Genomic DNA, 27621 nt, shown 5'->3' with positions numbered 1-27621 from the left:
CGACACAGCCCTGCCACAGGTTGACGTGCAGAAAAACTCCACTAATGTATCAGGACTTGGAGGAAAGTTTACTTGAGTCGTTTTCACACCTAAAAGTCTGAAACCAACATTGTTTCCATTTGATCTGTTTAGATTTGGTTTCACATTGTAATTCATGGAGCGCACTAAACATTTGTCAGAGATACGTACGTCCTGTGGTCATCAGCTCTGCAGTTCTTACTTTCACTTTATCTCTCTCTCTTTGTCTTTGTTTGCTCCTTTTGTTTCTGAAATGCTCTGATCAGTCATTATATATCTTCTCCTTAGTTAGATCTGTTTTTGTCTTTGTTCAGGTCCGATTCTGTTCAGTTACATTTGGTTAAAGTTTATAAAACTTAAGTTCTGTTCAGTCGACCCCTTATGGACGAGAACTCTGTATTTTGTTCACTTTTAGGTAAATAAATCAGTTTATTGTTGAAAAGCAGCTGTGATCACACACTTCATCCTGTTTATTCTGGTTTCTGTTGTAAACTCTTTGATAGAATTACATTTTAAAGCTGCATTAAAATGCTAATGTTGTATTTTACTCATATAACCGAAACACTTTTCTCACATTACGACAACCTCAAAGTGAACTTTGTTGATATATTTTAATCTACACCTATTTATGACATCATGTTTGCGCCTTCACCTTGTCACACACAAAGAACATTTAAACTGTTTCACTCTGAAGGGACAAAAACTAAATCTACTGTAACTAATGAGCAGCAGGAGACTCACCGTTTGTGCCATGTCTTCAGCTCTTCGTCTATCAGCTTCTGACGCATCCTTTGTGTGTGCACTGGATTACCGCAGTTAAAGAACCTGTATAACCTGCCTGCACGGCCCTAATGTAACAATACTTTACTAGTAGAGGGCTGAGTTTCATTTCTCGTGAATTGTGAAGCAGGTTCGTTCAGGTTTCGACCATTTGTGACGCTGTGAGAGAACATTTGCACGATGTAAGTGCTGAGGTGGCAGGTGAGTCACAGCCCGAGGATCAGATCTTATGTTCAGGAAGGCGTCCAAACTGGGAGAGCTGTAAATTTCACTTCTCCCCAGCTCCTCATTGAGCGTGAAACAGGAACATCCCGTCGTCCATTTAGCTCAGATCAATGTTGTTGTGCTTTTTATGAAAAGCAGCAGTAATACAGTACGTCCTGGTCCCGGGCCGAGAGCCGTTTTTAAAAACTCTTCTTTCCTCTATGTATTTCCTCTCTGCTCTCTTCTGGTTGTCTTCAACTCATTGACAGTGGACAGAAGCCAGAGGAGATCTGACATCATCTCACTTCCTGTCCGTCACTGCCGCCTTCGGCCACAGCACCTGTTGACCTGCTGCCTCGTCTGACCTCACACACATATACTCTATGATTTCTCTCGCTTTCTTACTTTCTTTCTGTCTCTCGTTCTACAACACTAGCAAATCCCACTTCATCGGACGTAATCTCAGCCGACACTGGACGAGAGGTGGATCTTCATTGTGAACAGGGCCACCTACAATTTGACATATTCAGGCTCAGGCTGGGTAGAGCAGAGAGGACATTACATGTTTTCGTTGACAGCACATCGAGACCTCATCACCAAAAGCTCCTCGTCTTTGTCTGCAGCTTCTACGTGCTCGGCTTCGCTTTTTCATCCTGCAGTATTTTGTCCTGTGTTAGAAACGTCATCAACACACCCACTCGCTTGCAGTGACATTTTCCTGCTGTATTCTCACGTGGACTCACTCTGACCTCATCTGGAGCTCTAGGGAGCGGGCAGGAAAAACTCTAGAACAATATCTGGGGTTCAGGGGATGAAAGCAGAAAAACTGTAATACAATAGAGGAACGAGACAATTTCCAGGTAACTTTCTTTTCCTTGTGTCTCTCAGTCCTTCTTTCTAATATCATTATCTCCCTCATATCCTTTTATTCCTTCCTCCCTCATGACCTCCCTCCTGCTCACGCTTCTACCTTTGACCTTTGACCTTCCTCGCTGAACTCTGCAGCATGTGTGTGCTGGGTTTAATCAGAGCCCCGAGGCAGAAAGCACAGCTCTCATCCGGCACTGGTTTCATCGCGTGCCCCCCTCGTCTTCCTCCTAATCTGCGTCCTGTGGGTGCACACTCCCTCTCCTCCTGTGACTGAGGAGCAGCGGTAAAACCCTCGTCGAGCTTCGACCGGCGGACTCTCATTCCTCCCTCCTCCTCCTCCTCCTCCTCCTCCTCGTCCTCCACGCTCACTGCAGGTTCAGACAGGGCCGTGGTCTTTGATATGCTAATGCATTCCTCTTTTTCATGTCTTTAAAGTATCGACTGGTGGTTGTGCGTCCGCAGCTCGATCCTCGTCTGAGAGAGGGGGGAGATATTGTGGAGAGGGAGATGCTTAGTCAGTGATTTGCAGGCTTTTCCCTCATCGAGTCTTAAAAAGAAGAAACCAGTTGAACCAGGTGAGAACGACGTTCAGGCGTTCAGGAATTTGTGGCGGTGGCAGGGGCGTGGCAGCCGGTGGACAGACAGACGCTCACCTGGCGTTCAGGTGAGATTCCTGTAAAAGCTCAATCACAAGGTAACAAAGGTGAAGTCACTTACAGGGCAAGAGATAAACATGCATGATTAACTATTACGTATTGAAATTGTATGCATGAAATGATACCAACAGCTTTAAAATGTGAGCTTGTGGAGTCAATACATAATCTTATATAGAACTAAGAAATGTTTCCTTTGTCTTTCATTCATATGAAATTAAATGTATATGATACAATCATCATTAAAAACTCTTCGCTTTGGCCTCTTTGGTTTTTATCCCAGCAGATTTTATTTTATTTTATTTTATTATCATCAGTATTTTGATATATTACGTATTGCTGTTTTCTTGTTGTACCTTTTACTTTGAGAAGCACTTTGGTCAAACCTTTTGTTTTAAATATGCGATAAAAATAAGGTTGACATTGTCATTGATATGTAGTTTGTGAGAAAGTGAGAAACTCCTCATAATGATTTACACGTTGTTGGGACCTGGTATTTGTGAACTACAGTTCGGCCTACATGTGTAGTCAAAAGACTAAGGCCGCATGTCCTTTGTTCTGGAGAAAACCAGAGCCTCCAGAACTCAGTCTCCCAGGGCGCGTCAACGTCACACAGAGGTGTGAAAACCGACCGGGGACACAAGTTTCAACCACTATTGGTCACTCTGGGCCCCATGACCCATGAGGTCACCATGCCAATATAAGCCCAGTTCTCGCCCCCTCCTTTCTCTTTCCACGAAACTCTCAGAGGAGAAGGGTGGCTGTCCAGCTCACTCTTTTCGATTCCTCAACTCAACGCAACCCTCCGAGAGGAGCTCACCTTTTCGGTCTGCTCAAATTCAATGGAGGAGAGGTGCAGCTTTCCACTCACCTCAACAAGGAAACCTCCTCCCAATCCAAGCTCTACCAACCTTCAAGCAGCGACACCAGGTCCTGCTTAACAACGAACAGCAAAACTGCTGCATCGCACAGCAGAACCACAAAGGCAGGAGCCACAAACCAGCAAGACGACTTCACAGAACTTCGAACAGCACAGCAACCCTTTTTTTTCTTTTCCATGGACGGGTAACACAACTGGGCTTAATAATTATACTAGGCTAAGCAAAGACTGTTTATTCGATTCCTTGTGATGTTTATAAGTTTGATTCGTGTTGCTGTGATATTTTGGTTACAAGTTATTTGAAAGTTAATGTTAGTTATGCTCTTCAGTCTTTCTCTGCATGCATCTAGTAACTTTCTCTAATTTGACACCAACACAGACACACGCATATCTCAGCACCCTTCTCTCTGACCCCCGCTTCATGTCGTAAACAGGTGGGGGCGTTATCTTTGGAGTGGCCAACCAGAAGCACGCTCACTCACACACACACACACACATACTCACATACACATCTTTATATATCAAGTACACCGTTAGTAATTTGTGTTTTTATACTTTATTATCTTCATAATGTTTTTCTTTCACAAATGTCAAGAACTCTATATCCTTCAACTTAGATGACTATCTATATGGTAATTTTGGTTATAGTTATTAATTTAATTGTTAATCAGAGTTCCAAATTTGTAGTTAGTACTTTTATGAGACTTCATCAATAAATTGGCTCTTTTCCTTCCTTTGAAGGGTGAAAAAAAATGATGACACCTTTCTGCGGCAAAACCTGCCTGAAGGTTAAAATTGTTAAGTCTGCCAGATCAGACTGAGTACTACATTGAGTATGATCCAATGAGTGAACAAAACTCTTGGACAGTCCAAAAATGACCTTATCACTGTATGTGCCACTCTCTCTGCATCTAATCTTACAATTTACAATGTCAAATTTTCCTTTTTTTTCTCACTTACCTAGTAAAGAGCACAGGTTATTCATATTGTACTGTAATCTGAATTATTTGTCTAACTTGAATCTTGCTTAGCCAAAGTAGATAGTATAAACAAATGCCCAGATGTTACCATCCAAATGAACTGAAAATTAACTTTTCCAGCTGTGGACTAAACATGTTCAAGTTTCGCCCTCAGGAACACACGTCAGGTGTGATCCTGAGAACGAAGGGGGGATGTTGGGACCTGGTATTTGTGAACTACAGTTCGGCCTACATGTGTAGGCAGAAGCCTAGAGCACATGTTCTTTGTTACCGAGACAAACCAGAGCCTCCACAACTCAGTCTCCCAGGGGGCTTAAACTTCACAACGAGGTGGTTAAATGCGCCCTGAACACAACTTTCAACCACTATCGGTCACTCTAGGCCCCATGACCCATGAGGTCACCAGGCCAATATAAGCCCAGTACCCCCTCTCTTATCTCTCTTTCGACTCATCTCTTCTACTCAACTCTCCAAGAGGAGCTCACCTCTCTTTCTGCTCAACTTCAATGGAGGAGAGGTGCAGCTTTCCAGCTCTCCAGCCAGGGAAACTTCCTCCCTAACCAAGCTCTACCAACCTTCAAGCAGGCCTGCCTGGAGCAGACGGCTAAAACCTTCCAAAGGCAGCGACGTGAGAGCCTGCCCAAGAACTTCAGCACAAGAGCTGTATCGCACAGCTGAACCAGAAAGGCAGGAGCCACAAACCAGCAAGACGACGTCACTGGAATTCGAACAGCACATCAACCTTTTTTCCCTTTTCATGGACGGGTAACACAACTGGGCTTAATAATTATACTAGGCTAAGCAAAGACTGTTTATTAAATTCTGTGTGATGTTCATAAGTTTGATTTGTGTTGCTGTGATATTTTGGTTACAAGTTATTTGAAAGTTAATGTTAGTAATGTTAAGCTCTTCAGTCTTTCTCTGCATGCAACCAGCTACTTTCTCTAACTTGGCACCAACACACACACACGCATATCTCCCCACACATCTCTCTGAACCCTGCCACATGCCGTTAACATTCCAAAGGGCGGTTTGTTATCTTGAGAGCACACTAACACAGACACACAGACACACACACACGCACACTCACATACACATCTTTATATAGTAAGTACACCTTTAGTAATTTGTGTATTTATACTTAATTATCTTCAAAATATGTTTTTCTTTAACAAATGTTGTTTTCATTAATGCTGCATAAGTGTGAATTTTGCCAAATTCTACACTGTCAAGAACTCTATATCCTTCAACTAAGCTAACTATCTTTATGTTAATTTTGGTTATAGTTATTAATTTAATTGTTAATCAGAGTTCCAAATTTGTAGTTAGTACTTTCATGAGACTTAATCAATAAATTGTCTTTCTTTTCCCTTCCTTTGAAGGGTGGTGCCCCGAGGTAACTTTAATCAATTAAAGTTATTATTTAATGTTAATATTTTTAATATTTTTTATGATTACCAAATTTATTGTCAAGTCTTTTAACTGTGTTGAACAACAACCTTTTTCTCTCCAGATTGCACAAGTGAGATTGTTTATTTAAAAAGTTTAAATCATAATCACTGTCAGCTACATGCCAACATTCATTGTTGCCAGTGTTTGGGATTTGTTCTTGTTTTCTTCTTGTTGTCTTCCTCTTCCTCTTAACTGCTGGAACGACTGTGAAACAGAGATCTACAGAAAGCAAATGCACAATCTACTTGGATACGCATTTGGCAACTGTGGCGACCGAAACACCCACGGCTGAGACGCCCACGGCTGAGAAGCCTGTGAACAAAGCTTTAAAAACCTGCGAGAGACAAGATGAGACAAACCGTTATTTTTTAAACAATCGACAAACTGAAGGTCAAAACATTTAGATACATTTTTATTGAAATATAATCTGGACGAGTGGAATGTCACTCAGTAAAGCTCTGCCACAGTCCCCTCATGAAACCACACTTAAAGGTTCAATGTGTAGAATCTAGTGACATCTTGTGGTGAAGTGTCAGGTTGCAGCTGAACAAAGTATTTAAATATAAATGACCCATTCTAGGGTAAAGAAAAACAACAATTCATACTCAATAAAATGAGTTTTAACTACATCTGTTCTGCTGTGATTAGAGTTGAAATGTTTCAGAAGCTTGTTTACTCTATTATAAATCATGTTCTGATTCTTTCTGTTCACATGGCATCTGAGTTTATTATAAACACGATTGTTCATAATGTAAAGATGTGGTTTCCCTGTGGGCTGCAGAAACTGAACTAAACAAACTAAAGTTTACCTGATTAAACCTGTTTATAAAACAGATTTACCAACAATAACATTAAATTACTATTACTACTATTTAAAGATGTATCTTCCACATTATTAATCAGTATTTCCTCTGCAATAGCCTTTCAGAATATTTATATTCCTCTCGAGGGTCATTTTAATCATTTCCACACATTTCACGCTCTATATATTGACTTCAATTTGATTTATTTACATTCATATTATTTTAAAGTAGAGTTATTAGTTAGTAATATCAAGCCTCATTAACATTTTTTTATGTAATAAGGGTTTGATAACGACACCATAGGAATATATATCAGCTGATGTATTAGTATCATAAATGTTTTATATCCTCAATATCAGTATCTCCACTACATGCACTTCAGATAACTATTAGGAATCCTGTCTCTTTGATTCTTTGAGTCATATCAGAGTTGTAGAGAGAGCTTCTCAGTTAGCGGAGCGTTCAAGACCATGACTCACTTTGTGGAGAAAACAGAAAGGAAGACTCGTCTACTGTCAATCGCCTTTTAAAAAACACAACATCTACCCACTAAGTTTGCTGTGGAAGAGTTAACGAGGTTAACGAACCCAACAGTTAGATACACACCTGCCAAGAGTTTGCCTTGCCGTATCGCATCTCGGTAGCAAAGTGCTCACAGTTGTAAGAGACAATGTCGTACTGTAGCTCGCGGCCCACCATCACACAGGCCTCCTTCACTATGACGGAAGGATCACGAGCCTTACGGCTGTCATCCAGCAGATTGTTGACCTGGTAACGGTCATTACTGACCACATTGGCAAACTTCTGACGCAATACTTTTCCGTTGCTGCTGCCTGGATTTGACGACGCGCAAGATAACAGACCACCTGTGTGTTTTATAGAAAAGACAAACAGGAAGAACAGGGAGGCAAAGAAAGAGGAAAGGAGGAAGGTGCCATCATGAAATACACGTCATGTCTATGTTTTATTCTAACGTGAATATAGTTATCACTTCACTCACCCTCGTTAACTAAATGAACCACTTCATTCTCTCCGATGTAGACGGCCCAGTGCTGATAGCCCCATCGGGAGATCTCGATCAGGTCTCCTGGTTTTCCTTTAAACTAAAAAGAAACATGAAAATACAAATATAAATAATAAACTGGACATGTAGTCAATATAAATGTGCAGTGATCAAAGTGCTCTTCATCGTGGCTTCCTGTTGTATTTGTTTGTGTGCACGAGCACGAGGGTCATACGACGACACAGCCCTGCCACAGGTTGACGTACGAAAGAAACTCCACTAATGTATCAGGACTTGGAGGAAAGTTTACTTGAGGTTCTCCCCGACGTTCACGCTGCGGGGTTAGACTGCGGTTACAGTCAAAGATGAGTCAAAAAAGGATTAAATGCTCAGGTGCACAATTCAGAAAGCGCTGCCAAGTAGAGGAGGAGAAGAAAGAACAATATAGAGGTAAGAATCACCCCGATTGTGGAAAATCATTAATGTTTATTTTTGTCGACATAAATAGCTAGCTAGCTGTCAGTACAGCAGATTTAAGGCTCTTTTTATATTTTTTATTATATATTTTTATTATTTTTTATAGCCTACAATTTTGTCTGCCTGTGTGTGCATCTGTATACAGTCCAAAGGTTCTTGGGGATGCATGACAATTTGCGTTGTGTATGTTGGGGGGTGCCAAAGGGTTTGATAACGACACCATATGAATATATATCAGCTGATGTTTTAGTATCAGTATCTCCACTACATGCACTTCAGATAACTATTAGGAATCCTGTCTCTTTGATTCTTTTGAATCAAAGAGACGATCGAGGTGGCAGCTGATGATGGATCCTAATGGCGGCAGTGGACAATGACTCTGGACTATGGTGGCATCCGATCTTGATGGTGGATCATGATCGTGATGGCTGCTGACCACAGACTATGATTGCAGCAGGACTCAGATACTCGACCATTACTGACAATAATCCATCAATTCATTGACATTCAGTTATGCTACAAAGTGTTTATTCTTATCAATGCTGCTAAAACCCTTATCTTGATGATGTTCTCCTTTACACTTGACATCTATTGCACTTCTGTCCGTCCTGGGAGAGGGATCCTCACATGTGGCTCTCTGAGGTTTCTACGTTCTTTTTACTCTGTTAAAAGGTTTTTTAGTAGTTTTTCCTTACTCTTGTTGAGGGTTAAGGGCAGAGGATGTCACACCATGTTAAAGCCCTATGAGACAAATTGTGATTTGTGAATATGGGCTATACAAATAAAATTTGATTGATTGATTGATTTTGAGTCATATCAGAGTTGTAGAGAGAGCTTCTCAGTTAGCGGAGCGTTCAAGACCATGACTCACTTTGTGGAGAAAACACAACATCTACCCACTAATTTTGCTGTGGAAGAGTTAACAAGGTTAACGAACCCAACAATTAGGTACACACCTGCCGGGACTCTGCCTTGCCGTATCGCATCTCGACAGCAAAGTGCTCACAGTTGTAAGTGGCAACGTTGTACGATAGCTCGCGGCCCACCATCGCACAGGCCTCCTTCACTATGACAGAAGGTTCACGAGCCTTGCGGCTTTTATCCAGCAGAATGTTGACTTTGAAACGGTGATTGCCGACCACATCGGTGAGCTTCTCACGCTTCACCTCTGCTCTGCTGCTCAGACTCTCCAACGAGCCAGATGACTGATCACCTGTGTGTTTTATAGAAAAGACAAACAGGAAGAACAGGGAGGCAAAGAAAGAGGAAAGGAGGAAGGTGCCATCATGAAATACACGTCATGTCCATGTGAAATTCTAACGTGAATATATTTATCACTTCACTCACCTTCTGTAGTGAAATGAACCACTTCATTTCCTCCGATGTAGACGGCCCAGTGCTGATAGGGCCCACGGAAGATCTCGATCAGGTCTCCTGGTTTTCCTTTAAACTAAAAAGAAACATGAAAATACAAATATAAATAACAAACTGGACATGTAGTCAATGTAAATGTGCAGTGATCAAAGTGCTCTTCATCGTGGCTTCCTGTTGTATTTGTTTGTGTGCACGAGCACGAGGGTCATACGACGACACAGCCCTGCCACAGGTTGACGTACGAAAGAAACTCCACTAATGTATCAGGACTTGGAGGAAAGTTTACTTGAGTCGTTTTCACACCTAAAAGTCTGAAACCAACATTGTTTCCATTTGATCTGTTTAGATTTGGTTTCACATTGTAATTCATGGAGCGCACTAAACATTTGTCAGAGATACGTACGTCCTGTGGTCATCAGCTTCGTGGACTGAGACCACCTTCACTTGACATTGATTAGATTGTAGACAACATGTGTTTCTGACATCCACGTTGTTATGCCATAATGCATTAAACGTGATACCATAAAATGGTGTGCCTTTCGGCATTCAATAAATGTGGTTATCAAAATAAAAATATTAATTATTAATTTTTATTATTAATATTAAATAATAACTTTATTTGATTAAAGTTACCTCGGGGCACCACCCTTCAAAGGAAGGGAAAAGATAGCCAATTTATTGAATAAAGTCTCATAAAGGTTATAACTACAAATTTGGAACTCTGATTAACAATTAAATTAATAACTATAACCAAAATTACCATATAGATAGTTAGCTAAGTTGAAGGATATGGAGTTCTTGACAGTGTAGGTTGGCAAAATTCACTTATGCAACATTAATGAAAAAACATTTGTGAAAGAAAAACATTTATTATGAATATAATAAAGTATAAAAACACAAATTACTAACGGTCTAATTGCTAAACAAAGATAGGTATGTGTGTATACATGTGTGTGTGTCTGTGTGAGTCAGCGTGCTTTCAAGATGGTGGCTGGCCAAAGAGAAAACACCCTTCCCCCCCCTATTGGAATGTTTACGACCTGTAGAGATAATGAGGTGAAGAGTTATGCATGTGTCTGTGTGTGTGTGCCAAATTAGAGAAAGTTACTAGATTGGATGCAACGAAAGACTGTGAAGAGCATAACAGACTAACATTACTTTCTCAATAACTTGTACCCAAAATATCACAACACCACAAATAAAACTTATAAACCTCACACAGAATCGAATAAACAGTCTTGCTTAGCCTAGTATAATTATTAAGCCCACTTGTGTTACCTGTCCGTGGAAAGGGGAAAAAGGGAAGTTGCTGTGCAGTTCGCAGTTTTGTGTCGTCTTGCTGGTTTCGGTTGAGCTGTGTAGCTCAGTTGCTGGCTGAAGTTTGCAAGCAGGACATTGAGTCGCTGCTAGGACGTTGGTAGAGCTTGGAGGGCGAGGAGGTTTCCTTGGTGAGATGAGCTGGAAGCTTCACCTTTGTGCTCCTCTCGAAGAGTTGGATGGGAAGAGCTGGAGAAGGGCTCCACAGCCTTCCCTCCTGTAGAAGGATTGTTGGAAGGGCAGAAGGCTCGCAGCCTTCTCTCCTTGGAGGGAGTGTAGAAAGAGGGTGAAGAGTTGGATAAACCTGGCTTATATTGGCCCGGTGACCTCACAGGTCATGGGGTCCAGAGTGACCAATGGGAGTTGAAACCTGTGTCCCTGGGGGGGTTTTCACACCTCTGATGCTCCCTGGGAGACTGAGTCTTGGAGGAACATGCGGCTTCAGGCTCTTGACTGAACATGTAGGCCGAAGTGTGGTTTCACAAAGAACCTTGGCCCAACAACGTGTTCAGGTGCTGTATTCACCAAGTGGTTTGAATAAAGTGCATGTGAAAAAAGGTAGTGTTTCGTTTGATGGGAGAAAACTAATGAACCCATTGATTTCATTAGTTTTGTTGGAACTGTGTCATCATTTAGATTTTACTCTCACAAAATGAACGTCCTTGTCGTTCAAGCATTAAATCATCAGAGGTGAAGACAACAAGAAGTTCTGTTGAAGTTGTGAAGAAGTTGAGGCAGCATTAAATCAGAAAGTCCAAACTCTGCAGTTCTAGTTTTCACTCTGCAAACGAACCAAACCACGGTTCAGTTTGACCCTGAACGCCTCTTTTGGTCGGAGGAACCTTTCACACCTGATATTTAAATTCAGACAAAGCTGAAAAGTCAAAGGGTCGTGAACAAACCAGGAAGGTGTGAAAGTGTCTTTAGAAACTAACCTGTTGTGGTTATTGCACAGACAATTTCAAACATGTCTGAAAATGAGGGTTAAGGGCAGAGGATGTCACACCCTGTTAAAGCCCTATGAGACAAATTGTGATTTGTGAATATGGGCTACACAAATAAAATTTGATTGATTGATTGATTGAAAATGGATATTTTTACCTCCAGTATTTTGATTTATTTCCACTGCAAAGACTGATCTTCATGTTTATGTATTTTACATCAATTTGTGCCACACAAGGACTTTAACTGTCAATAACTCACTTTAGTTAATAGTTAACATATATTTATTTTTTATGTCTACCTTTTGACTTTATTTATATTACATTTCTCTCTCTGTCTCTTTGTCTTTGTTTGCTCCCTTTGTTTCTGAAATGCTCTGATCAGTCTTTATATATCTTCTCCTTTGTTAGATCTGTTTTTGTCTTTGTTCAGGTTCGACTCTGTTCAGTTACATTTGGTTAAAGTTTATAAAACTTAAGTTCTGTTCAGTCGACCCCTTATGGACCAGAACTCTGTATTTTGTTCACTTTTAGGTAAATAATTCAGTTTATTGTTGAAAAGCAGCTGTGATCACACACTTCATCCGGTTTATTCTGGTTTCTGTTGTAAACTCTTTGATAGAATTACATTTTGAAGCTGCATTAAAATGATAATGTTGTATTTCTCCCGACTTTAACAGTTTTCACTGTAAAGGAGCAAAAACTACATCTACTGTAACTAATGAGCAGCAGGAGACTCACCGTTTGTGCCATGTCTTCAGCTCTTCATCTATCAGCTTCTGCCGCAGCCTGTGGGTGCACTGGACTACTGCAGATAAAGAACCTGTATAACCTGCCTGCACGGCCCTAATGTAACAATACTTTGTGTCATTTCTCATGAATTGTACAGCAGGTGGGTTCAGGTTTCAACCATTTGTGAAGCTGTGAGAGAACATTTGCACGATGTAAGTGTGGCCAACGAAGTGATTGACTAGTCTAATTTAACATTTAAATAGTCCAATCACGAAGAAGCCAACAACGCCAACCTGGAATATTAATCCAGGGAGTATTGATGACTTCCAACCAATATTAACCATAAGGCAATCAGGCTCAGTACACTATGGAGCGTGAGATGTGGTTCCATCCGACAATAATATATTTATTTCAAATCACAATTTCAATCTTTTTAAAGAGCCATCACACCATTCACATGTAAGAAGGGGTATCCAGGGCTGAGGCTTACCAGTGTAGAGGCAGGCTAGTGAACGTGGAGGGTTTCCTAGGAGATTCACCACAATCACACGTGCACACACATCCTCACGCACACACACACAACAGTGGAAAACCGGATTGGGGGTGAATAGCACAGCACACAGGAGGGAGACAACGCCACAGAAAACACCAGCCTCCACCACCTCAGGCTCTCAGCTCCTGTAAAATATAGAGTGAACACACATCAGTAGGGCTCCATACGGTTCAATCAAAGAAACAAAAATAAAGAAACAACCCCAGATCAATTTATACCAGTAAAACTACAAAAGAACTCAATCCACACAATTATTCTAAAGCCAAATAAGTCTGATAAATCAATTCATGACAGGGGCTAAATTATATACAATAAACAAAAGAACAGGGAATAATAGAGACCCAGAAATCAAGCAGACACATATCAGACAAAACAACAAAGTAAAGCAAACGAAAGGTAAAGCACAGGAAAGCCAGGCTAAATGAAACAAACGACAGGTGGAACAAAACAAGCACGTTAAAACAATGCAAAGTATATTTACCTATTACTCTGTGGTGGTCGCTTAGCTCTGAGGGGGCTACGGTGCACAGCTGTGTCGTCGGCCAACAACAAAGCACCGGTTAAATAACCAGTAGTGATGAATACTCACGAGGCCGAGGAAGAGTGAACATACCAACAGCACCTTAAGGATCAGTCCTGGCGAGGGGGGGGATCCACCTTGAACCACTACAAAGTCATACAATGAGAAAAGACCCAGAGAGGAGAACAATGCGGTGCAGACATTTCTGCCGCTCTCTTACCTGCTCCACTATTCTGCCACATAAGTACTGAGGTGTCAGGAGAATCACAGCCCGAGGATCAGATCTTATGTTCAGGAACACGTCCAAACTGGGAGAGCTGTAAGTTTCACTTCTCCCCAGCTCCTCGTTGAGAGCTTGAAACAGGAAGGCCTCAGTCAGAGCAACACTGGGATCCCGTCGTCCTTTTAGCTCTGCAGGATGTTGGGAGAGATCACCCCCACTCAGATCAATGCTGCTGTGCTTTGTATGAAAAGCAGCTGTCATACAGTACGTCCTGCTCCCGGGCCAAGAGACACTTGAACCATCACAGCTACAAGTGTAACCCTCATCTCAACACTTACATCAGACCCACTTTCAAAAAAACGTCCTGACTCTGTAAAAACACCTTTATTTCCACAAATGTCTCCACTTGAAAGTTATAACACTCATATTGGTCCTCACAGAGATAGAGACATAAGAGCATGCACCCCCCCCCACACACACACACATGCAGCATGTAGATCTGTGTGAATCCTCCTGGCTCCACCTGCCTCGTCTGTAACAGGCTCCACATGTGAACAGTGTCGGACTGTGATGCAGCACAATGTTGGCACAGACACGACGGAGGATAAACACCCTCTCAGCTCATAACTAGAGCACAAGAAAAGCATCACTGTGTTCTCCTCTTCCTCTCCGCTGCCCTGCTCCACCTCTCACCGCTTCATTTACTTTGTTCAAAAACACATCTAACATCCTTTTATTTTCCTGCAAAGTTCAGATACGCGTTTCAAAAGCAACATAACACAACGTGTTGAAATAAAAAACACATCCATCGTTGGGAAGATAGTTTTCATTTTATTCTACTTGGTCATTACATTGATTATATAATGAAGACTTGATCACAACGCAACAAATTAGTTGGATGAAAAATGGAAAGATGTGATAAATGTCTTTGCTAAATATATTTTTTAAATGAGGAAAATCATTTACACTGAAGAAATGTATCTTAAATTGTGTTTTATTGCAAATAAATTGTGTGCAAATGATTATTTGATCCGTTTAAAAAGTGAAAATGACATGAAAGACAAAGAAACATCCCTAACATCACATCACATCACATTTCAATTAGCTGACGCTTTTATCCAAAGTGACAATAAGAGCATCAACCATGAGAGAACAAACCCAGAACAACAAGAATCAAGTACAATTTGCTTCAAGAAAGCCAAACTACAAAATGCTATATGTAAGTGTTATATAAGTGCTACTAGATATGTATAGGTGCTACTAAACAGATATAGAAGTATATATTTTGTATCTTTTATCCAAGGTGAAGTCTGAAGAGATGTGTCTTTAGTCTGATCATCCAGATGATTTAATGCCTTATTGTCTTATCTGATTCAAGGTCAAGTCTTTTAACTGTGTTGAACAACAACCTTTTTCTCTCCAGATTGCACAAGTGAGATCGTTTATTTAAAAAGTTTAAATCATAATCACTGTCAGCTACATGCCAACATTCATTGTTGCCAGTGTTTGGGATTTGTTCTTGTTTTGTTCTTGTTGTCTTCCTCTTCCTCTTAACTGCTGGAATGACTGCTGCTAAACAGACCTTTACTTAAAGCAAATGCCCCACCTGCTGCGAGTCCTGCAGCGACAACGGGGCTTCCGGTGACCAAGGCGGCTGAGGAGCTTAGAATGGTGCCTGCGATCAAAGATTTATTTTTCACCTGCGAGAGACAAGATGAGACAAACCGTTATTTTTTAAACAATCAACAAACTGAAGGTCAAAACATTTTGATAATTTTTCATTCATATATAATCTGGACGAGAGTGTCACTCAGTAAAGCTCTGCCACAGTCCCCTCATGAAACCACACTTAAAGGTTCAATGTGTAGAATCTAGTGACATCTAGTGGTGAAGTGTCATGTTGCAGCTGAACACCCTCACCTCACCCTCCCTTCCAAACATCAGAGAGAACCTGTGGCAGCTTCAGTGGTCATAGAAACTCAAAAGGTTTAGTTTGTCCAGTCTGGGCTACTGTAAAAACATGGCTGCCTCCATACAGAGGACCTGCTCCGGATGTAAATTATAATATTTAAATATAAATTATGTTATATAAAGTATTTCATAAAAGTATTTAAATATAAATATGTTCATATAAAGTATTTAAATATAAAGTATGTTCATATAAAGTATTTAAATATAAAATATGTTCATATAAAGTATTTAAATATAAACGACCCATTCTAGGGTAAAAAAAACAACAATTCATACAATTTAGATGAAACACACTAGTGGAAGCATCACTAGGATTATTTTATATTCAATTTCTGCCAATAGATCCTTTCACCTAAATCTTACACACTGGACCTTTAATGGCTGTGAGATGGTTGGTTGAACATTCTGGATTATTATGTATACGACACAGTGAAGGTGACAGATGAACCCAGTGATTAAAGAGTTTGTTCATCTTCCTGTAGTGTTTGAAATATCACAATGGACTCACATCTGCATGTATTCAGTTGCACTAGATTGTGTTAAATAAATAGATGGATAAATAAATAGATAAAGGGCTCAATAAAATGAGTTTTAACTGCATCTGTTCTGCTGTGATTCCAGTTGAAATGTTTCAGAAGCTTGTTTACTCTATTATAAATCATGTTCTGATTCTTTCTGTTCACATGGCATCTGAGTTTATTATAAACACGATTGTTCATAATGTAAAGATGTGGTTTCCCTGTGGGCTGCAAAAACTGAACTAAACAAACTAAACTTTACCTGATTAAACCTGTTTATAAAACAGATTTACCAAACAATAACATTAAATTACTATTACTACTATTTAAAGATGTATCTTCCACATTATTAATCAGTATTTCCTCTGCAATAGCCTTTCAGAATATTTATATTCCTCTCGAGGGTCATTTTAATCGTTTCCACACATTTCACGCTCTATATATTTGCTTTATTTTGATTTATTTATATTCATATTAATTTAAAGTAGAGTTTACAATTAAACAGTATAATATCAAGCCTCATTTACATTTTATGTAATAAGGGTTTGATAACGACACCATAGGAATATATATCAGCTGATGTATTAGTATCATAAATGTTTTATATCCCCAATATCAGTATCTCCACTACATGCACTTCAGATAACTATTAGGAATCCTGTCTCTTTGATTCTTTGAGTCATATCAGAGTTGTAGAGAGAGCTTCTCAGTTAGCGGAGCGTTCAAGACCATGACTCACTTTGTGGAGAAAACAGAAAGGAAGACTCGTCTGCTGTCAATCGCCTTTTAAAAAACACAACATCTACCCACTAATTTTGCTGTGGAAGAGTTAACGAGGTTAACGAACCCAACAGTTAGATACACACCTGCCGAGACTCTGCCTTGCCGTATCGCATCTCGATAGCAAAGTGCTTGCTGTTGTACTTGACAACGCCGTACGTTAGCTCGCTGCCCACCATCTCACAGGCCTCCTTCACTATGATGGAAGGATCACGAGCCTTGTACTTTTCATCCAGCAGATTGTTGACCTGGAAATGGGGAATGGCGACCACGTCGGCGAGCTTCTCACGCTTCACCTCTGCTTTGGCGTTCAGAAGCCGACCACCTGTGTGTTTTATAGAAAAGACAAACAGGAAGAACAGGGAGGCAAAGAAAGAGGAAAGGAGGAAGGTGCCATCATGAAATACACGTCTTGTCCATGTGATATTCTAACGTGAATATAGTTATCACTTCACTCACCCTCGTTAACTAAATGAACCACTTCATTCTCTCCGATGTAGACGGCCCAGTGCTGATAGCCCCAACGGAAGATCTCGATCAGGTCTCCTGGTTTTCCATTAAACTAAAAAGAAACATGAAAATACAAATATAAATAATAAAGTGGACATGTAGTCAAAGTAAATGTGCAGTGATCAAAGTGCTCTTCATCGTGGCTTCCTGTTGTATTTGTTTGTGTGCACGAGCACGAGGGTCCTACGACGACACAGCCCTGCCACAGGTTGACGTACGAAAGAAACTCCACTAATGTATCAGGACTTGGAGGAAAGTTTACTTGAGTCGTTTTTGGCGTTCAAGCATTAAATCATCAGAGATGAAGACAACAAGAAGTTCTGTTGAAGTTGTGAAGAAGTTGAGGCAGCATTAAATCAGAAAGTCCAAACTCTGCAGTTCTAGTTTTCACTCTGCAAGCGAACCAAACCACGGTTCAGTTTGACCCTGAACGCCTCTTTTGGTCGGAGGGACCTTTCACACCTGATATTTAAATTCAGGATATGATTTTTTTACCTCCAGTATTTTAATTTATTTCCATTACAAAGACCGATCTTCATGTTTATGTATTTTACTTTTTTCATCACTTTGTGGACACAAGGACTTTAACTGTCAATAACTCACTTTAGTTAATAGTTAACATTTAATTATTTATTATGTCGACCTTTTGACCTTATTTATATTACATCTCTCTCTCTGTTTCACTTTCTCTCTCTCTCTCTCTCTCTCTCTCTCTTTCTTTCTTTCTACCTCTTTGTCTTCTCTCTCTCTCTCTCTCTTTCTTTCTTCTACTCTTTCTCTCTCTCTCTCTCTCTCTCTCTCTCTCTCTCTCTCTCTCTCTTTCTCTCCTCCTTTTGTTTCTGAAATGCTCTGGGGTCTCATTCATAAAACAATGAGTAGGATTCATACTAAAAGTGTATGTGTGCACAAAAGCCGGAAATGGCGTACGCCAAAGAAAATTCCGATTCACACCTGAACGCAATGTTCGCTTTATAAATCACAGTCCACCTGGAAACGTTCGTACGTGGATCTGCTTCCAAATCCGCCCTCCACACGCCCACTTTCAACCATAAATGGTCAATGCAAAGCACGGCATGAATATTAAATTATGCTGCTGACCAATGGGTTTCCACCGTGAGTCCTGACAGAGTCACGGCATCAAGCGATGAGAAGAGGAAGCGAAACTTTCTGACACTGACATCGAGGTGTTTGTTAGTGAGGTGGGGGTGAAGAGCGATTCATGGGACAGCAGTGATGTCACTAATAAAGAAAATACACTGATACTCTGCTGCTGCTGTTAACGCACTGTGTGAGAGTGAAGACGTTAGAAAGAACCGAGCCTGAAATTAAAAAAGATCCAATTCAAAGGTGGAGGCAAAAAAAACACCCTCTCAGAATATGAGGGAACTTGTTGTATCTCATTGTTGGGCCATGGTTCTTTGTGAAACCACACTTCGGCCTACATGTTCAGTCAAGGCCTGAAGCCGCATGTTCCTCCAAGACTCAGTCTCCCAGGGGCCATCAAAAACCAGAGCAAGGAACTCGGTCTCCCAGGGAGCATCAGAGGTGTGAAAACCCCCCAGGGGACACAGGTTTCAACTCCCATTGGTCAGTCTGGACCCCGTGACCTGTGAGGTCACCGGGCCAATATAAGTCAGGTTCTCCAACTCTTTCTGTCTTTTTTTCTACACTCCCTCCGAGGAGAGAAGGCTGTGGAGCCTCTTCTCCAGCTCACATCTTCTCTTCCCATCCAACTCTTCGAGAGGAGCACAAAGGTGCAGCTTCCAGCTCATCTCACCAAGGAAACCTCCTCGCCCTCCAAGCTCTACCAACGTCCTAGCAGCGACTCGATGTCCTGCTTGCAAACTTCAGCCAGCAACTGAGCTACACAGCTCAACAGAAACCAGCAAGACGACACAAAACTGCGAACTGCACAGCAACTTCCCTTTTCCCCTTTCTACGGACGGGTAACACAACTGGGCTTAATAATTATACTAGGCTAAGCAAGACTGTTTATTCGATTCTGTGTGAGGTTTATAAGTTTGATTTGTGGTGTTGTGATGTTTTGGGTACAAGTTATTGAGAAAGTAATGTTAGTCTGTTATGCTCTTCACAGTCTTTCGTTGCATCCAATCTAGTAACTTCCTCTAATTTGGCACACACACAGACACACACACACACACACACACACACACACACACACACACACACACACACACACACACACACACACACACACACACACACACACACACACACACACAGACACACGCATAACTCTTCACCTCATTATCTCTACATGTCGTAAACATTCCAATAGGGGGGGGAAGGGTGTTATCTCTTTGGCCAGCCACCATCTTGAAAGCACGCTGACTCACACAGACACACACACATGTATACACACATACCTATCTTTGTTTAGCAATTAGACCGTTAGTAATTTGTGTTTTTATACTTTATTATATTCATAATAAATGTTTTTCTTTCACAAATGTTTTGTCATTAATGTTGCATAAGTGAATTTTGCCAACCTACACTGTCAAGAACTCCATATCCTTCAACTTAGCTAACTATCTATATGGTAATTTTGGTTATAGTTATTAATTTAATTGTTAATCAGAGTTCCAAATTTGTAGTTATAACCTTTATGAGACTTTATTCAATAAATTGGCTATCTTTTCCCTTCCTTTGAAGGGTGGTGCCCCGAGGTAACTTTAATCAATTAAAGTTATTATTTAATATTAATAATAAAATATTAATATTTAATATTTTATTTTGATAACAAAATTTATTGAATGCCGAAAGGCACACCATTTTATGGTATCACGTTTAATGCATTATGGCACAACATCATGCTCATATTTTAATCATCAAAAACTGCAGGATTATTAAATTCAGTGACAGCTGTGATGTCCCCTCTCTATAGAATTTAACAGAATTATCATTTTATGCTCGTGTTTGTACTGGGATGGTTCGGTTCCGTCGGTCGATCTGTGTGATACTGGACTGAGTTCAGCACACAGATCACAGATCAATAGAATCTATATCAGCTGATCAGACATCGCTGAACCCTCATTTCCTCCTCGTCCTTCCATTCGCGTGCACACATCCCGCAGAATCACGCACCAGTGTCACGTCAGTATTTATTTATTTAGAGCATCGGACCGATTCCCTCACATCAGTGGATCCTCACCTCCACTCTGGGGTATTATTTGGAAAGTTTCTTCATTTCTTGTAAGTGATCTCCGGGTCGCTCTGTGCGTCAGTAACAGTCCCGTTCACTGCAGTGATCTGATGATACACGCAGTGTCAGAAGATATTATTAAAACCTATTAATGACTCGGCTCCGTAACTCCGCTGTTAAATGGAATCTGAACGTAATTTGCTGTAAGTTGTTTTATATATTTTTTAATTAAAAGGTTCTTGTGGAACAGTTATGTCGCGCGAGCACAACTAAAGCTGTTGGTTTTAATGTAAATGATGAAGTGGATCAATAATCTGCTTCAGTTCACCACCTCACGTCTGCGTCGCCACTTTCCCGTCTCCAAAATGTTCGTATGCATGGGTCAGAGTTTGTGTGGAAATACGCAAATTTTCCCGTCAAGTTTGTTTTTATAAATCCCAACATTTGCGTGAGAAGTGGCGTGCATGTTTCAGGCCCTGTTTTGAGCGTACACAACGGTTATAAATGAGACCCCAGAGCATTTCAGAAACAAAAGGAGGAGAGAGAGAGAGAGAGAGAGAGAGAGAGAGAGAGAGAGAGAGAGAGTGAAAGTGAAAACTAGAACTGCAGAGTTTGGACTTTCTGATTTAATGCTGCCTCAACTTCTTCACAACTTCAACAGAACTTCTTGTTGTCTTCACCTCTGATGATTTAATGCTTGAACGACAAGGACGTTCATTTTGTGAGAGTAAAATATAAATGATGACAGAGTTCCAACAAAACTAATGAAATCAATGGGTTCATTAGTTTTTATAAATCCCAACATTTGCGTGAGAAGTGGCGTACGCATGTTTCAGGCCCTGTTTTGAGCGTACGCAACGGTTATAAATGAGACTCCTGATCAGTCATTATATATCTTCTCCTTTGTTAGATCTGTTTTTGTCTTTGTTCAGGTTCGATTCTGTTCAGTTACATTTGGTTAAAGTTTATAAAACTTAAGTTCTGTTCAGTCGACCCCTTATGGACCAGAACTCTGTATTTTGTTCACCTTCAGGTAAATAAAACCCTTTATTGTTGAAAACCATTCAGAATATTTATATTCCTCTCGAGGGTCATTTTAATCATTTCCACACATTTCACGCTCTATATATTTGCTCTATTTTGATTCATTTACATTCATTTTAATTTAAAGTAGAGTTTACAATTAAACAGTCTAATATCAATCGTAATTTACATTTTATGTAATAAGGGTTTGATAACGACACCATAGGAATATATATCAGCTGATGTTTTAGCATCAGAAATGTTTTATATCCCCAATATCAGTATCTCCACTACATGCACTTCAGATAACTATTAGGAATCCTGTCTCTTTGATTCTTTTGAGTCATATCAGAGTTGTAGAGAGAGCTTCTCAGTTAGCGGAGCGTTCAAGACCATGACTCACTTTGTGGAGAAAACAGAAAGGAAGACTCGTCTACTGTCAATCGCCTTTAAAAAACACAACATCTACCCACTAATTTTGCTGTGGAAGAGTTAATGAGGTTAACGAACCCAACAGTTAGGTACACACCTTCCGAGACTCTGCCTTGCCGTATCGCATCTCGATAGCAAAGTGCTCACAGTTGTAAGTGGCAACGTTGTATGATCGCTCGCTGTCCACCATCGCACGTGCCTCCTTCACTATGATGGAAGGATCACGAGCCTTGTACTTTTCATCCAGCAGATTGTTGACCTGGAAATGGTGATTGCCGACCACATCAGTGATCTTCTCACACTTCACCTTTCCATTGCTGCTGCTCAGAAGCTCCGACGAGCCAGATGACTGATCACCTGTGTGTTTTATAGAAAAGACAAACAGGAAGAACAGGGAGGCAAAGAAAGAGGAAAGGAGGAAGGTGCCATCATGAAATACACGTCATGTCCATGTGATATTCTAACGTGAATATAGTTATCACTTCACTCACCTTCTGTAGTGAAATGAACCACTTCATTCTCTCCGATGTAGACGGCCCATTGCTGATCGTGTCCATCACGGAAGATCTTGATCAGGTCTCCTGGTTTTCCATTAACCTAAAAGAAACATGAAAATACAAATATAAATAACAAACTGGACATGTAGTCAAAGTAAATGTGCAGTGATCAAAGTGCTCTTCATCGTGGCTTCCTGTTGTATTTGTTTGTGTGCACGAGCACGAGAGTCATGACGACACAGCCCTGCCACAGGTTGACGTACGAAAGAAACTCCACAATGTATCAGGACTTGGAGGAAAGTTTACTTGAGTCGTTTTCACCTAAAAGTCTGAAACCAACATTGTTTCCATTTGATCTGTTTAGATTTGGTTTCACATTGTAATTCATGGAGCGCACTAAACATTTGTCAGAGATACGTACGTCCTGTGGTCATCAGCTTCGTGGACTGAGACCACCTTCACTTGACATTGATTAGATTGTAGACAACATGTGTTTCTGACATCCACGTGTTCAGGTGCTGTATTCACCAAGTGGTTTGAATAAAGTGCATGTGAAAAAAGGTCGTGTTTCGTTTGATGGGAGAAAACTAATGAACCCAGTGATTTCATTAGTTTTGTTGGAACTCTGTCATCATTTAGATTTTACTCTCACAAAATGAACGTCCTTGTCGTTCAAGCATTAAATCATCAGAGGTGAAGACAACAAGAAGTTCTGTTGAAGTTGTGAAGAAGTTGAGGCAGCATTAAATCAGAAAGTCCAAACTCTGCAGTTCTAGTTTTCACTCTGCAAACGAACCAAACCACGGTTCAGTTTGACCCTGAACGCCTCTTTTGGTCGGAGGAACCTTTCACACCTGATATTTAAATTCAGACAAAACTGAAAAGTCAAAGGGTCGTGAACAAACCAGGAAGGTGTGAAAGTGTCTTTAGAAACTAACCTGTTGTGGTTATTGTACAGATAATTTCAAACATGTCTGAAATTGAGGGTTAAGGGCAGAGGATGTCACACCCTGTTAAAGCCCTATGAGACAAATTGTGATTTGTGAATATGGGCTACACAAATAAAATTTGATTGATTGATTGATTGAAAATGGATATTTTTACCTCCAGTATTTTGATTTATTTCCACTGCAAAGACTGATCTTCATGTTTATGTATTTTACTTCACATCACTTTGTGCCACACAAGGACTTTAACTGTCAATAACTCACTTTAGTTAATAGTTAACATTTATTTATTATGTCTACCTTCTGACCTCATTTATATTACATTTCTCTCTCTTTCACTTTCTCTCTCTCTCTCTCTTTCTCTCTCTCTGCTCCTTTTGTTTCTGAAATGCTCTGATCAGTCTTTATATATCTTCTTCTTTGTTAGATCTGTTTTTGTCTTTGTTCAGGTCCGATTCTGTTCAGTTACATTTGGTTAAAGTTTATAAAACTTAAGTTCTGTTCAGTCGACCCCTTATGGACCAGAACTCTGTATTTTGTTCACTTTTAGGTAAATAAATCAGTTTGTTGTTGAAAAGCAGCTGTGATCACACACTTCATCCTGTTTATTCTGGTTTCTGTTGTAAACTCTTTGATAGAATTACATTTTGAAGCTACATTAAAATGCTAATGTTGTATTTTACTCATATGTGAAAAACCTTGCACACATTACGTGAACAACCTCAAAGTGAAGTTTGTTGATATATTTTAATCTACACCTATTTATGACATCATGTCTGCGCCTTCACCTTGTCACTCACAAAGAACATTTTAAACTGTTTCACTCTGAAGGGACAAAAACTAAATCTACTGTAACTAATGAGCAGCAGGAGACTCACCGTTGGTGCCATGTCTTCAGCTCTTCGTCTATCAGCTTCTGACGCATCCTTTGTGTGTGCACTGGACTACTGCAGATAAAGAACCTGTATAACCTGCCTGCACGGCCCTAATGTAACAATACTTTGTGTCATTTCTCATGAATTGTACAGCAGGTGGGTTCAGGTTTCAACCATTTGTGAAGCTGTGAGAGAACATTTGCACGATGTAAGTGTGGCCAACGAAGTGATTGACTAGTCTAATTTAACATTTAAATAGTCCAATCACGAAGAAGCCAACAACGCCAACCTGGAATATTAATCCAGGAGTATTGATGACTTCCAACCAATATTAACCATAAGGCAATCAGGCTCAGTACACTATGGAGCGTGAGATGTGGTTCCATCCGACAATAATATATTTATTTCAAATCACAATTTAAATCTTTAAAAGAGCCATCACACCATTCACATGTAAGAAGGGGGTGGTCCAGGGCTGAGGCAGGCTAGTGAACGTCAGGAGAGTCACCACGATCACACGTGCACACACATCCTCACACACACACACACAACAGTGGAAAACCGGATTGGGGGTGAATAGCACAGCACACAGGAGGGAGACAACACCACAGAAAACACCAGCCTCCACCACCTCAGGCTCTCAGCTCCTGTAAAATATAGAGTGAACACACATAATAGAGACCCACAAATCAAGCAGACACATATCAGACAAAACAACAAATAGAAAACGAAAGGTAAAGCACAGGAAAGCCAGGCTAAATGAAGCAAACGACAGGTGGAACAAAAAAAGCACGTTAAGACAACGCAAAGTATATTTACCTATTACTCTGTGGTGGTCGCTAGCTCAGGGGGCTACGGTGCACAGCTGTGTCGTCGGCCAACAATAAAGCACCGGTTAAATAACCAGTAGTGATGAATACTCACGAGGCCGAGGAAGAGTGAACATACCAACAGCACCTTAAGGATCAGTCCTGGCGAGGGGGGGGATCCACCTTGAACCACTACAAAGTCATACAATGAGAAAAGACCCAGAGAGGAGAACAATGCGGTGCAGACATTTCTGCCGCTCTCTTACCTGCTCCACTATTCTGCCACATAAGTACTGAGGTGTCAGGAGAATCACAGCCCGAGGATCAGATCTTATGTTCAGGAACACGTCCAAACTGGGAGAGCTGTAAGTTTCACTTCTCCCCAGCTCCTCGTTGAGAGCTTGAAACAGGAAGGCCTCAGTCAGAGCAACACTGGGATCCCGTCGTCCTTTTAGCAGGATGTTTGGAGAGATTCCCCCCCCCACTCAGATCAATGCTGCTGTGCTTTGTATGAAAAGCAGCTGTCATACAGTACGAGAGACACTTGAACCATCACAGCTACAAGTGTAACCCTCATCTCAACACTTACATCAGACCCACTTTCAAAAAAACATCCTGACTCTGTAAAAACACCTTTATTTCCACAAATGTCTCCACTTGAAAGTTATAACACTCATATTGGTCCTCACAGAGATAGAGACATAACAGCATGCACCCCCCACACACACACACACACACACACATGCAGCATGTAGATCTGTGTGAATCCTCCTGGCTCCACCTGCCTCGTCTGTAAAGGCTCCACATGTGAACAGTGTCGGACTGTGATGCAGCACAATGTTGGCACAGACACGACGGAGGATAAACACCCTCTCAGCTCATAACTAGAGCACAAGAAAAGCATCACTGTGTTCTCCTCTTCCTCTCCGCTGCCCTGCTCCACCTCTCACCTCATTATTTACTTTGTTCAAAAACACATCTAACATCCTTTTATTTTCCTGCAAAGTTCAGATACGCGTTTCAAAAGTAACATAACACAACGTGTTGAAATAAAAATCCATCGTTGGGAAGATAGTTTTCATTTTATTCTACTTCGGTCATTACATTGATTATATAATGAAGACTTGATCACAACGCAACAAATTAGTTGGATGAAAAATGGAAAGATGTGATAAATGTCTTTGCTAAATATATTTTTTAAATGAGGAAAATCATTTACACTGAAGAAATGTATCTTAAATTGTGTTTTATTGCAAATAAATTGTGTGCAAATGATTATTTGATCCGTTTAAAAAGTGAAAACTGACATGAAAGACAAAGAAACATCCCTAACATCACATCACATCACATTTCAATTAGCTGACGCTTTTATCCAAAGTGATAATAAGAGCATCAACCATGAGAGAACAAACCCAGAACAACAAGAATCAAGTACAATTTGCTTCAAGAAAGCCAAACTACAAAATGCTATATGTAAGTGTTATATAAGTGCTACTAGATATGTATAGGTGCTACTAAACAGATATAGAAGTATATATTTTGTATCTTTTATCCAAGGTGAAGTCTGAAGAGATGTGTCTTTAGTCTGATCATCCAGATGATTTAATGCCTTATTGTCTTATCTGATTCAAGGTCAAGTCTTTTAACTGTGTTGAACAACAACCTTTTTCTCTCCAGATTGCACAAGTGAGATCGTTTATTTAAAAAGTTTAAATCATAATCACTGTCAGCTACATGCCAACATTCATTGTTGCCAGTGTTTGGGATTTGTTCTTGTTTTGTTCTTGTTGTCTTCCTCTTCCTCTTAACTGCTGGAATGACTGCTGCTAAACAGACCTTTACTTAAAGCAAATGCCCCACCTGCTGCGAGTCCTGCAGCGACAACGGGGCTTCCGGTGACCAAGGCGGCTGAGGAGCTTAGAATGGTGCCTGCGATCAAAGATTTATTTTTCACCTGCGAGAGACAAGATGAGACAAACCGTTATTTTTTAAACAATCAACAAACTGAAGGTCAAAACATTTTGATAATTTTTCATTCATATATAATCTGGACGAGTGGAGTGTCACTCAGTAAAGCTCTGCCACAGTCCCCTCATGAAACCACACTTAAAGGTTCAATGTGTAGAATCTAGTGACATCTAGTGGTGAAGTGTCATGTTGCAGCTGAACACCCCTCACCTCACCCTCCCCTTCCAAACATCAGAGAGAACCTGTGGCAGCTTCCGTCGTCATAGAAACTCAAAAGGTTTAGTTTGTCCAGTCTGGGCTACTGTAAAAAACATGGCTGCCTCCATACAGAGGACCTGCTCCGGATGT

The 27621-nt window shown here is 40.5% G+C and overlaps 1 protein-coding gene across 1 annotated transcript in view; it reads right to left on the bottom strand.

Annotated features, from left to right (window-relative positions):
- Positions 1-27621, bottom strand: part of LOC118116247 — a 137560-nt gene that overhangs the window by 22657 nt on the left and 87282 nt on the right. The window contains exons 10-14 of the mRNA XM_047341687.1: positions 22275-22534; positions 17509-17611; positions 17136-17374; positions 9468-9570; positions 9077-9333 (exon numbers count right to left, since the gene is read on the bottom strand). Coding sequence (XP_047197643.1) covers positions 9077-9333; positions 9468-9570; positions 17136-17374; positions 17509-17611; positions 22275-22534 — 962 coding nt within the window. The remainder of the gene's footprint in view (positions 1-9076; positions 9334-9467; positions 9571-17135; positions 17375-17508; positions 17612-22274; positions 22535-27621) is intronic.

Source organism: Hippoglossus stenolepis, chromosome 10 (assembly GCF_022539355.2).
Source record: "Hippoglossus stenolepis isolate QCI-W04-F060 chromosome 10, HSTE1.2, whole genome shotgun sequence".
NCBI classification, from domain to species: Eukaryota; Metazoa; Chordata; class Actinopteri; order Pleuronectiformes; family Pleuronectidae; genus Hippoglossus; species Hippoglossus stenolepis.
The sequence above is the reverse complement of the archived record's forward strand: the minus strand, read 5'-3'. Positions and strand labels throughout refer to the sequence as shown.